Consider the following 13,158-nt stretch of genomic DNA (forward strand, 5'->3'; position numbering starts at 1 on the left):
CTTGCCTGGCCTACGTTTTCTTCCCCCCACCCTTCCATTTAAAACACCACCTTACTGTCTAGTGCCTTTTATTATTGCATGATACTGAGTATTTTTCTGACTGTGTGAAAGAGTAATGACAATGCTTCCAAAGGGCTTAGAAAACATTTCTATCCTCTGTTAACCCTTCTATATTTTATCAATATATCCCCAAACTAACAGACAGTCCAGGAATAGTAAACATGCCACAAAGTTTTTGTTGATTGAATGAACACAGCAGCCTAAAAAATGATTGTTTGTTCTATCTTGGAGAAGTGCCTTTACCTTGGTTTGTTTTGCCTTGGAGTGTAAAGGCTAGCTTTGCCTGATTTTGGACAAAGAATGACCTCTGCTTTATTTTCAAGCAGGGGCCCTCTGGACAACTCTGAGGGATCCTTGTTACAGTTAAATCAAACGATGAGAGTAGAAGAGCTTAGTTAGCATCCCTTCTCCAAACCAGTCCCTGGCAATTTAGAGTGTAACTACCCCATGAGTTGATAGCTTGATTAAATCCTAGAAGCCCCAGCAACTTGGTGGACACTAACACCTCAAAAAACTGACATTCTTCTGTGCAAAAGAGTTGGGTTTGGAAAGCTGGTTGTGCGTTGACTGGAGAACAATCACATTTTTCTGCAGAGGTTGATGGCTCTTAGTGCCTCAGTTTTCTATTTGTCCTATCTCTGTCATTGCAAATGAAAGCCAATTCTTCTCTAGAAAAAAAAACAAGATGTTATTTGATCACAACCTGATTGAGACTTTGCTTGGATCTTTGTCTCTCCAGGGCAGAAGATTAAATTCTTGTGGTTTTCTTCCCCCAGGAAAATGGACTCAGACTTCCCACAGGCCTTCCGGAAGGAACTCACCTGTGTCATCTGCCTGAACTACCTGGTAGACCCTGTCACCATAGGCTGTGGGCACAGCTTCTGTAGACCCTGCCTCTGCCTTTCCTGGGAAGAAGCCCAAAGTCCTGCCAACTGCCCTATGTGCAGGGAGCCATCACATCAAAAGGATTTCAAAACTAACATTTTTCTGAAGAATTTAGTGACGATTGCCAGGAAAGCCAGTGTCTGGCAATTCCTGAGCTCTGAGACACAAGTATGTGGGACCCATAGGGAAACAAAGAAGATGTTCTGTGCCACGGACAAGAGTCTGCTCTGCTCACTGTGCTCTAACTCTCAGGAGCACGGGGCTCACAAACACTGTCCCATTGAAGGGGCAGCTGAAGAACACCGGGTAAGACACAGTGCTGGGATCACCTGCAGGCTGGAGGGTGGAGGAGTTAAAGAGATGAGAAGGGAGATGAGAACCATTGTGGTGATCACTCCATCCTTTACTGAGTGCCAGGTGCTTTTGGAGGTACCAATGATGAAATTTTGAATTCAATATGCAACTATACCTGCCTTCACAAAGCCTGCACCCAAAAAGAGGGTGATTAAGTGAATGTCACTATTACTTTGACTCTACAGTATAACACTAAAGGCATCGAAAAGCTACCAAAACTACAAGAACAAAGAAAATACATTTTGGAAATGTATTTAATCTTACTGGACAAATGACAAAAGCAGGCGGCCAGCATAGTGGAAGGGTGTTTCACTGATCATTACCTAGGTTACAAGAAATCTTCACTCACCAGTTCCCTAAACTGTTATACATCTGAAACCTCAGATTTGAAAATACTGAGGATGAGCAGTGAAAAAACTTGGTTTATTTTCCTCTCTCTAGTCTGTTCATACATTTTAACCCTTGCCTGCGTATCTCACTCAGAGTATGGAATCTATGGTATTTGATTTTCTGTTGCTCACCCTCATAATTCTTTTGCAGGAGAAGCTCTTAAAGCAAATGAGGATTTTATGGGAAAAAATTCAAGAAAATCAGAGAAATCTAAGTGAGGAGGTAAAAACAAGCATCCTCTGGAGTGTAAGTATGAGATCATGTGTCTTCAGGACATGTTTGAGTCAGGCATGCCGAGAACATTTATATTAGCAACTTGAGTTGAAATTCTCATATGCCAGATTTTGTCATATGTTTATTTATAGCCTGGAAAACAACCTGACTGTTCAACATAACAATTGTTCAGGTGTTCTGGAAATGTTTTTCAGATAAGTAAATATATATATGTATATTTACATATATAAATATATATATATGTAAATTCTGAGAGGCCAGTGTGCGCTTAAAATTAATCAGTATTTCAGGCAGAGGTTTCTGTATGAGATGAATTATGTAATACTGATTAAATAATATGTAAATGAGAAATAAAGGCATTTAGCAGTAAATATGATGTTGCTCCTAGGGAAAAAAGTGGGTGGAAACAGTAATTTAAGAACTATGCCTGTGTTAGTGAAATCTGATAGCAAAGGACCCAGACCATGATGCCTGTTTGAGTAGGAGAAAATGTAACATGATGAAAAGCTGAGGAGAAGAAACCAAAATGACGAGGGGAGTGAGAGAACAGTTTGTCAGTATTGGGAGGAGAAACACAATGGAATGGGGATTCATGTTCTTAGAATGGTGAGGTGAGACTGTAGCTTTAGACAGAAGAAGGGAGGAGACAGAGCAGAGGTGGTCAGTTTCAGAGATGGGGGCTACAATGTTTATTGAGATCTTTTTTGTGTGATGACTTCTGACCCTGATTAGAATATACTGACAACATTTACTAAGAATGACTGTTTAGGCTGTGAAGTACAAAGATTTGAGACTACAGACTAATTGAGTAACAAATATATATATATATTGTTGATGATGATTTAACAATCAATGATAAATTTTACTTGTTTTCTAGTGGTATTTCAGATTTGAGAGGACATATATTTAAACATTTAAATCTAAAGGGCTTTTATGCAGGTGTTCAAGAATTGATGAATTATAAACATTTTGAAGGAAGGTCTTTTTTTAGGTTCTGGGGTACATGTGCAGGTCATGGAAGATTGTTGCATAGGTACATTCATGGCAAGGTGGTTTGTTGCCCCCATCCCCCCATCACCTATAACTGACATTTCTCCCCACGTTATCCCTCCTACCTTCCCTCCCACTATTCCCCCCAGCACCCACAATGGACCTCAGTGTGTGAGGCTCCCATCTCTGTGTCCACATGTTCTCATTGTTCAACATCCACCTATGAGTGAGAACATGTGGTGTTTGATTTTCTGTTCTTGTGTCAGTTTTTTGAGAATGATGGTTTCCAGGTTCATCCATGTCCCAACAAAGGACACAAACTCATCATTTCTTATAGCTGCATAGTATTCCATGGTGTATATGTGCTACATTTTCTTTGTCCAGTCTATCATCAATGGGCATTTGGGTTGGTTTCAGGTCTTTGCTATTGTACACAGGGCTGCAATGAACACATGTGTGCATGTGTCTTTATAATAGAATGATTTCTAGTCCTTTAGGTATACACCGAGTAATGAGATTGCTGGGTCAAGTGGAATTTCTATTTCTAGATCCTTGAGGAATTGCCACACTGTCTTCCACAATGGTTGAACTAATTTACACTCCCATCAACAGTGTAAAAGCATTCCTATTTCTCCACATCCTCTCCAGCATCTGTTGTCTCCTGATTTTTTAATGATTGCCATTCTAACTGATGTGAGGTGGTATCTCAATGTGGTTTTGGTTTGCATTTCTCTAATGCCCAGTGATGATGAGCATTTTTCATGTTTCTTGGCCTCACATATATCTTTTGAAATGTATCTGTTCATATCCTTTGCCCACTGTTGGATGGGTTTGTTGGTTTTTTTCCTGTAAATCTATTTTAGTTCTTTGTAAATTCTGGGTATTAGCCCTTTGTCAGATGGGTGGCCTGTGGATATCGCTCTGGTTCTGTGTCTCACTCAGTGGGAGCTGCACTCCAGAGAAGCTTCCTTTCAACCATCCTGGTCTCCACTAAGGAAGATCTTTTTAACTTATCCTAGTGTTTGCAAAGAATGAAAATTAAACGAAGGAAAGGTCAGGATGAATTAGTGGGTTCTGTGAGGTGGAAGTAGACCTGGGTATGTAACCTACAAAATCCATGTCTCTCCAGGCCTATGCACTTCTTCGTGCACAGATGATCAGGGTTGAGTATATGAAGGTGCATCCAGTTCTCCATAAGGAAGAAAAACATTTAGAGAGACTGTGCAAGGAACACCAAGAGATATTTCCACAAATCCAGAGAAGTTGCATCAACATGCATCAAAAGAAGAAGCACTTGAAAGAAATGTATCGGGAACTAATGGAAATGTGTCATAAACCAGATGTGGAGCTGCTCCAGGTAAGAAATGAGGATGTCCCTTGAGACACTTTGTATTAGCTGACATTTACATCTTTGCTTTTCATTGGGTACCAAAGACATACTTCATCTCCTGCATTGATGGTGATAGACATTCCCACCTAGTTATAGAGATAAACTACAACTCCTAACCTAATCATAGAAACAAAGCTTTAGGGAGCTGTGCAGATAGATTTCCACAGAACATTTTCCACCTCAAGCTTTCTTCTCCAGTTCATTTCATTAAAACTCTGGAAGAGAAAACTTTCATGTGAAAATAATATTTTTGTCTATGTTGGATGATACATAGAAATTATGAAGAAACTAACATTTCCTTCTTCCTTTTTTTGGGCAGTCCTAGGTTTGAAATGCCCTTGACTTGAGCCACATTACCCCTCAGGAACTAGCCCTGAAAAAGACCACATTGTAGACAGCTGCAGCAATGCACAGTCACTACTCAACCTTTCTCTCTCACTCAGATCCAGGGTCCTGAATTTATCAGAAACAGATTCTGTCAATTGGTCTTACTGGTATTAATGTGAGAAATGAGAATACATTTTAAAAGACCTGCAGTGATAGTACGTAGTACTTCGAAAGTTTTCAAAACCTAAAGACTAGACAGGTGGAATCTAACAACTTGTGTGTTCATTTGCTTCCTTCTTTTGAGACAGAGTGTTGTTCTGTCACCCAGTCTGAGTGCAGTGGCCTAATCTCAACTCACTGCAACCTCTACCTCCTGTGTTCAAGCAATTCTCCTGCCACACCCTCCCCAGTAGCTGAGACTGCAGGCATGCACCATGACACCCAGTTAATTTTTTTGTATTTTTATCAGAGATGAGGTTTTGCCATGTTGGCCAGGCTAGTCAGGATCTCCTGTCCTCAGGTGATCCATTCACCTTGGCCTCCCAAAGCGTTGGAAATACAGATATGAGTCACTACACCCAGCCAGAATAACAACTTTCTAAAGAAGTATCTTTTTTCTCTCTCTCTTTACAGGATTTGGGAGACATCATGGCAAGGTATGTTTTTGGTCATCATTGCAGGCCGAAGCACAAGGTGTGCTATGAAAAACATCAAGCTGTTTTCAACAAAGTGAAAACATAATTTGTTAACATAATGTGTCAGTGTGATTGTGTGTGTATGTGTGTGTACTCAGGTGTTCGTGTGTTATGTTGAATATGTTTTCTTATGCCCTGTATCAGATTTTAATCTTTTCTTACTTTCCCAAGTGACTCAGGGGGTAATGTTTTGAAGAGTTCAATGCAGAAGTTACTAGGATATAGTTGCCTAATTTTAAGATTCAGAATCATAATTAGAAACAAACTATTTGGTGGCAGATAGAGAGAGAGGCAATTATCTTTCAGTGGTAGTAGGTTAGAAATGGAGTGAATCCTTAGAAAGATTCCCTAAGAGAGCCATAAACCCATCCTAGGATTGTGGAGTTACATGGCAATATCAGAAGTGGGTTTGAATGAAGGATTTCCTGTTGGAATCTATTTCTTAAACACAGACACCAGAAAGGTTAACCAACTGCACCTGCTTCCTTGCAGGAGCGAGTCCTTGCTGCTGCACATGCCCCAGCCTGTGAATCCAGAGTTTACTGCAGGGCCCATCACTGGACTGGTGCACAGGCTCAACCGCTTCCGAGGTGAGTGTCGCCGTCTTGCTGGGATCAACATGTAATGTCTTCAAGTATGGTTTCTATGGGCAGTTTTCCTAGTGTAATGATATTTCATCTGGAAGAAACTAGTTTGTGAATAAGTCTTTATATTTATAGTTTCACTATCATCAAACAGACTAAATTAAAAGCTGGTAAAATGTAATAAGAATCAGCCATATAACATATTACTTAGAAAAACATAAAACATGCAGAATGGCTCCTTAGGACTTAGAAACATTCTCTGACAAAATTTCATGTATACAAGTATTACATGAGGTATACAGAACTGAGTTAATTCAGGACATTTCAACTTCAAATTAAGTGCTGTTAATGATTGTGATTTGGTGACAGTGTTTTTTTTTTTTTTTAAGTAAACTTCAGGTGAAGTTTCATAGCATTTGTAATTTTAATCATGTGCATTTTAATCAACCAAAACACCTATGAGTAACTTAAATAACAATGCAAATCTGAGAATCTGCAAACAATAGGAAAGTGATTTGGTGGTTGATGAGGCCTTAGATAGAACTCCAGGACAGATCATGATCAATCAGGCAGATAAAAGAAGTCTGTGCTGAAATCCAGCATGAAAGTCAGATAATTCCTGCAAGGAATCTGCACTTTCCAGAAGATGGATTCAGATTTTCTCTTTAAGTATGAATTTGCTTACTTAAGTGGCAGATCATATTTCTGGCAAAGTGATAATTTTTTTAGGTGTAAGAATGGCTCCCCACCTCGTCTCCTGTCCCCAGCCTCCTGCTCTTCCCTGACAGGGAAGAGGAAATGCACATATATTTTATTGCCATGGACTTGGATGCAGTGCAAGAGCTTCCAGTTTTTCAGTTGTTATAAGAAGTAGCTGACCAGACTTAGGCATGACAATCCTCCCCTTATATTTTTGAGTTTATAGAAATTGTGGTCCTTGTAGTTTAGCCATGTACTTATGCAGGTATCCTAACACCCTCTGATTCCAACATTTTTCCAGACAAAAGTTGCCTTTTAATCTTGACCTGTGGTTTCTAGTGAGAGTCTCTTTCTTATCTGAACCTAAGAATGTAGAAGCTGCTTTTCGCTGGAACATTCTCTTTTTTCTACAGTGGAAATTTCCTTCAATTATGAAGTAAGCAATCCCATTATCAGCCTGTTTGAGGATGTGAGAAGTTGGATGTTTAGACCTGAACGGGAAGGTGGATCTGTGAATTCTGACAGACCTGACTATTTTGCTGCATGGGGAGCCCAGGGCTTCTCCTCTGGGAAACACTATTGGGAGCTGGATGTGGACGACTCTTGGGACTGGGCTCTGGGTGTCTGTAAGGACTCCCAGATAAGGAATAATGGCACCATGATTACATCTGTGGACATATTTCTTCTTTTATGTGTGAAGGTGAATCATCATTTCCGTCTCTTAACCAGCTTTCCAATGCTTGCTCACTATGTAGAGAAACCTCTGGGCCGGGTTGGTGTGTTTCTGGATTTTGAAAGTGGAAGTCTGAGTTTTTTTAATGTAGCCAAGAATTCCCTCATATGGCGTTACCCGGATGGCTCCTTAAATTTCCCTGTCAGGCCTTTCTTTTACACTGGCCACAGATGATTAAGATAAAGAAAGCTGACTGTTTGGGAACTGCATGTACAAGGGAGTCCTTCACTGTTCAAGCAAAGGAATCATACTGTTCAGGCTTTTTTTCTGTTTTAGTGTCACTTTATTACAGTTAAATAAAAAATATGTAAAATGCAAAATATTTTTGTATGCTTTTCTACAATTAAAATAATCTCTAATGGCCCATTACCTAAAGTGTATATTGTGATTTTCAACTGCTTTGTGAATTTATTGGATGGAATTCTGGAAATATGTGGGTGTGTGATTCCAGCTGAATGATCTCAGGCAGGAACATAATTTGCACATCATGGACAGTCAGGATTTTGTACAATGCATTTGCAAGTGTGGGAGCTCCCTCCTATTGATACAATAAAGTCTGCACCTCATCACTTTAGGGGGAACATTTATTTTACACCTAAATTGTCACTGAATCTTTGGGCAAAAATGAGGATTTAACAGGCATGTGTCCTATGGTGACAAAAACACATTCTGAGAAACGCATTATTAAGTGATTTTTATCACTGTGTGAACATCAGAGTGAACTTACAAAAACCTAGATAGAACAGCCATCTGCAGACATGGGCCAAATGGTGCAGCCTGAGGAGCCTTGCTTCTCTGAGAACTTGCCAGCAATGCCTGAGCTAGAACCCAAAAGGTTTAACCCACATTGACTTCTGTAGCTGTTTAAAAAAGCAAACAGCATCACCCAGGGGAAAATAGACAGAGGAGCAGACTGTCTGCTTTAAAATGTGTTTATACTTAAAATTCACACAGATTGTGAATTCTCACTGATAACCTAGACCTGAGACATCATCATCACCTCACGTTACAGTGGGAACACATTAGTGTCAGGAAAAAAGAAAACAAGCCAAAACAAGCAAAACCCAGTTCTGAGAAAAACCCAGATTCTAGTGAGTCAACTGAGTCTGTCTACCTACCACATGGTCATTTTCATGATCACCAATTAAATAATGGCAACAGATGTTCCACTCCCAGTCTAGCAGATGATCCTGACTGATGTCTGGGGTTCCTCAGTTGGGGCTGTTACCTCGAATATATTCAAAGGGCCTCTTCACGTAGCCACTTGGGCTTGCTCACAGCATGGTAGTTACCTTTCCACAGTGAAGATTCCCACAGAGTCAGGAGAAGTGTTATTATGCTAGAGTAAAACATCAGCTATAGTCACAACACTACACAAAGTAAAGGGACTAGAACATTCAACAGTAGCAGTCTTGAAGTTACATCATAGGAAGAGAATGTGGGATGGAATGTATCTTTAAGAAGTGGACATTGAGGATCTACATCCAGAGACTGTGGTCCTATAAAACATGAGCTCTAAGAAGCCCTTTAGATCTGCCCCAGATTCGTGTAAAAGGGCAATTGACAATTGAGACCAAAAAAGAATTAAATATTCTTTTGGAATTTTTCTTCAAGATTTAGTATCAACTGGACAATCATTATGAAAACAACATGGCAAAACCGTTGAGGAAGATGCACAAGATATTGAAGTAGAGGGAGTGAAGGATGATCCATCTCCTTCAAGATGACCAGAGACAGACCCACTAACTCTAGGACAGTGAGATGAAAAAGGTCAGTGCACCCTTGGCAGGAACCCCTCTGATGTCTCTAAGTGGCTGGAAACTATTAATGTAGGCCTTCTGAGTGCCTTGTACTTTTCAAGATTTCTTGATGGTAAGAGCCACTAACCAGATTTCATAATACATAGAATACCTTCAGCACAGAGGGTGAGAAAGTCTTTCCTTCAAAAGCCAGAAGTTCAGAAACTTGTAGCCACGGCATCCAATGGACCTTACTGTAAGTGTGGACTAAAGAGAGAGAAGCATTGGCTTTAACCTCAGATAAACGCTGTTCCATTCTCACTGCCCTGTGACTCCCATACTCACAAGGGAAGGTGAGGTTAGGTGCTGTGGCTATTCCTTCTTCTGGACTGTAGAAATGTTTGATGCTGACTCAGAGATATGTTCTCTGTTTATTAAAATCTAATGCCTATTAACATTCTGCTGTGAAGGAGATAGGCTGTGTCCTGTCACAGGCCTCTCACCCTGTGCCCATATGTTCCACTCCTCTGGCCCTTCGTGATCCATGATGCCTGCCAGAATCACTGAGATTCTTCTCCACCTCCATCAGTCCTCTGGCCCAGGTCTCAGAACACAGGTCCCTGTCTATCCATTTCTCATTATCTGCCCTTATCCTTCAAATTCACAACATAAGAAAAGTTGGTCATCAAAATATCCTGGAATGGGAAACAAGGGTTTCCTCTTTGGCCTGAGACCCAGCAATGCAGATGCAGGATTCAAAGGTAGGAGGAGGAAGCAAAAGTGGATGCCCTTGAAACTACTCAGTCACATCCTTGTGACATCTGAAAAGGTAAAAGGTATTTGGGGTTAAACAATTGGAACGGAGAAAGAGGACAGTCACGTTCAGGTGTATATGGAGAAAGAGAGATTCTGTCAGTGCCTTACACAAAGTAAAACTCTCTTACTTTAATGGGATGTACCCATGCATGTGTCAGAAAAGTAATCCTAGGTGAGAGAAAGCAAAGTCATAGTGAAGAAGGGATCCAGATAAAGAAGGGAACAGGCAACATTTCCTGCACATTTCAAAATGATCATTTCCCGGAATTAGCATGAAGTGTCTGTTGTATATCAGTATCCAAAGTGAAAAAGACAGCTGAGAGTAATATGGTGTCATGGTTTAGAGCAATGTCTTGAAGTTAAACTGCCTCACTTTGATTCCCACACCCACTGCTTATAAGCCTCATTCCCAGAACAAAGTGCCTTTCTCAAAGCAATGTGTGTGGATGTGGACTCCATGGGTGTGTTATGCGTATATTTACATAATATAGTGTTGATATATACACAGTAATTGTGTGTACACACACACACACACACACACACACACACACATATCCTGCACCTATATAAAATAATTGGATCAGTACCTTGCAAAATGGTTAAAATTTACTTAAACAAACAGCTATAAGACAGAGAAACTGTAAAGGTAGTTCAGCCAAAAAAAAAAAGCAAATAAATGGGAATAAGAGAAATAACAGAAACTTATGAGGAGGCAAGGAAAAAAAGAGCAAATCATTGAGAGAGAACCCAAATTTAAGATAGCAGTAAGTGAAAGTGCCAGAAAAAGCATTTTAAAACCCAAAGAACTATAAATCGTTCTACTATAAAGACACATGCACATGTGTATTCATTGCTGCCCTGTGTACAATAGCAAAGACCTGGAACCAACCCAAATGCTCATCAATGATAGACTGGACAAAGAAAATGTGGCACATATGCACCATGGAATACCACACTGCCATGAAAAACAATGAGTTCATGTCCTTTGTAGGGACTTGGATGAATCTAGAAACCATCATTCTTAGCAAATTGACACAAGAACAGAAAACGAAACACCACATGTTCTCACTCACAGGCGGGTGTTGAACAATGCAAACATGTAACTCAGGGAGAGGAGCATCACACACTGGGGGCAGTTGGGGGAGGCTAGGGGAGGGACAGCAGGGGGTAGGGAGTGTGGGGAGGGATAACATGGGGAGAAATGCCACATATAGTATGCACCTATGCAACAACCCTGCATGATCTGCACATGGACCCTAGAACCTAAAGTACAATTTAAAAAAATTAAAAAATTTAACAAAGTTCTTTAAAACTTCTAGCATTTGCATTAGAAGATTGATTAGAGAAAGGACACATTTGCATATCACCTGGGACGGAGGTTTCATTGGTTCTCACACTCAGGGTTCTAAGATGCCATGATCGTGACATGCAGCAGTCACAGATCTCAAGGATCACTGGAGCTCTCCAACCTGCCTCAAAAGAAAGCAGAAAATGCTGAAGGTCTCGGCTAAGGGATTCACAATCTAGGACTTGGGCTTTAGCCTGTGAATCACCTTCCTCTAAGTTGTCCTCAATTTGTAGAGTTGTGACACAATGCTACTTTTCAGCTCCCAGAACATCTCAAATGACACCACAGGCTGCTCCCCTAGGCTCCTAAGCCTTGCTGTGTCTCCTAGTCTTAGTTTGGAGAGCCATGGTGGTTCCAGTCACCCTCAGAGTATGTGAGGCAGACACCCCAGCCAGTTTATAGTGGAGCCACAGAAAAATGGGAGACTTAACGAGGCTGTGTGAGGACACTGGGAATATGAAGTATAAAGGACTGAACCCATATGTTCTGGCTTCAACATTTTTCCCAATCACCAAGGTGTGCACCCACTCAGGACTCAACTTTCCTTTTGTTCAGTGATGCCTGTCAAATAAGCTTTAAATAAACTTCCATAGATTAGGGAGATCTGGCTCTTAGCTTAACAGGTTCAATGAAGGACTTCACATGACTGATTATCTGTGAGAAATGAACCCTGATTTCCTGGGGTTGAGAATATTATAGATTTTATAATGTCTTCACATTTCAGTCCACATTTATTTTATGAATATGCTCCAAAATTTTATTTGCTTTCTTTTTTTTTGAAGACGTGTTCATATTTCAGTCCACCTTTATTCTGCAAACTATGCTGAAAATTATTTTACTACTTTCTAACTCTCTCTCTCTCTCTCTCTCTCTCTTTCTGAGACATGGGTATCTCATTTTACTATAAAAATCTGCATTCTCTATCTACTAGATTATTCTTTCAAATGTAAATAGATTTTGTACTATCCATTCCATAAGTAATTTATACTGCCTTTTACTTTGTAATTTACTACACATTGGTTTATTACACTTTGTGTTTCTATAACAGAATTCCTGAGGTTAGGTATTTTGTAATAGAAAGAAGTCAATGCCCACAATCCTGGCTACTGAAAGTCTAAGATTGGGCAGATGGACCTGGTGAGGGACTCTGGTAGAGTTCATTTATTCCAGGAAGTGGAGAAGAAGCAGGCAGGTTCAAAGACATTACGTGGTGAGAGAGAAAGCAAGAGAGAGAAACCAGGAAGACAGATTTTTTTTAAAACAACTTGCTCTCTCAGAAACATAATCATTCCTGCTGAAGCTAAACTTCACAACCCCATCTCACCCCAAAAACATGAAGGCATTCCCATGACCCAAACACCTCGGAGTAGGCCCTACCTCTCAACACTGACAAACTGGAGATCAGTTTCAACATGGGATTTCACAGAAAGGAGCCAAACCATAGAACATATGATAGTTTAAGTGATGGTAGCCTCCTCATTTTAAGTTTTATTTTCTCCTTCCCTATCACTTTATCTTTTTTTAATAAATTGAAGATCCAGGAAAAGTTTCAAAATCAGCACTATGAAATAAAATTTTGTTGTAATTATTTAAAACCTAAACATAATGATATTTTCTTAGACTGTGAATCTGGCATTCAATCTATTTCTTGATTTTGTTGGCATTCGTCACTTAGAATTTTCATTCATTATGTTCTTGGAAACTTCAATGCAACATTTCTTTATATTAGGTCTTTTATTTGTTCATATATTTGTTAGCTGCACATGTAGTATGTATTATGTTCTAAGAATTGCATTAGAAAGTGAGAATATAGTGGCAAATAAGACCAATTCTGGCCTTACCATTTTAGAATGTACAGTTTCATAGTAATATCTACAAATTGAATGAGAATTTGTTGGATATTATGAGGAGCTA

General features: G+C 39.9%; 1 protein-coding gene across 1 annotated transcript; it reads left to right on the forward strand.

The window, feature by feature from the left end:
• The first annotated feature begins 840 nt into the window (after nt 1-840).
• On the forward strand, nt 841-7,638 carry LOC141583263 (tripartite motif-containing protein 43-like). Its single transcript, XM_074392542.1, has 6 exons — nt 841-1,251; nt 1,840-1,935; nt 4,043-4,270; nt 5,264-5,286; nt 5,818-5,915; nt 7,022-7,638. Exons 1-6 carry the CDS (start codon nt 841-843, stop codon nt 7,513-7,515), a joined length of 1,350 nt encoding a protein of 449 aa, XP_074248643.1. The 3' UTR covers nt 7,516-7,638.
• The last annotated feature ends 5,520 nt before the right edge of the window (nt 7,639-13,158 follow it).

The sequence above is a fragment of the Saimiri boliviensis genome, assembly GCF_048565385.1.
Source record: "Saimiri boliviensis isolate mSaiBol1 chromosome 19 unlocalized genomic scaffold, mSaiBol1.pri SUPER_19_unloc_2, whole genome shotgun sequence".
In the NCBI taxonomy this organism is placed as follows: Eukaryota; Metazoa; Chordata; class Mammalia; order Primates; family Cebidae; genus Saimiri; species Saimiri boliviensis.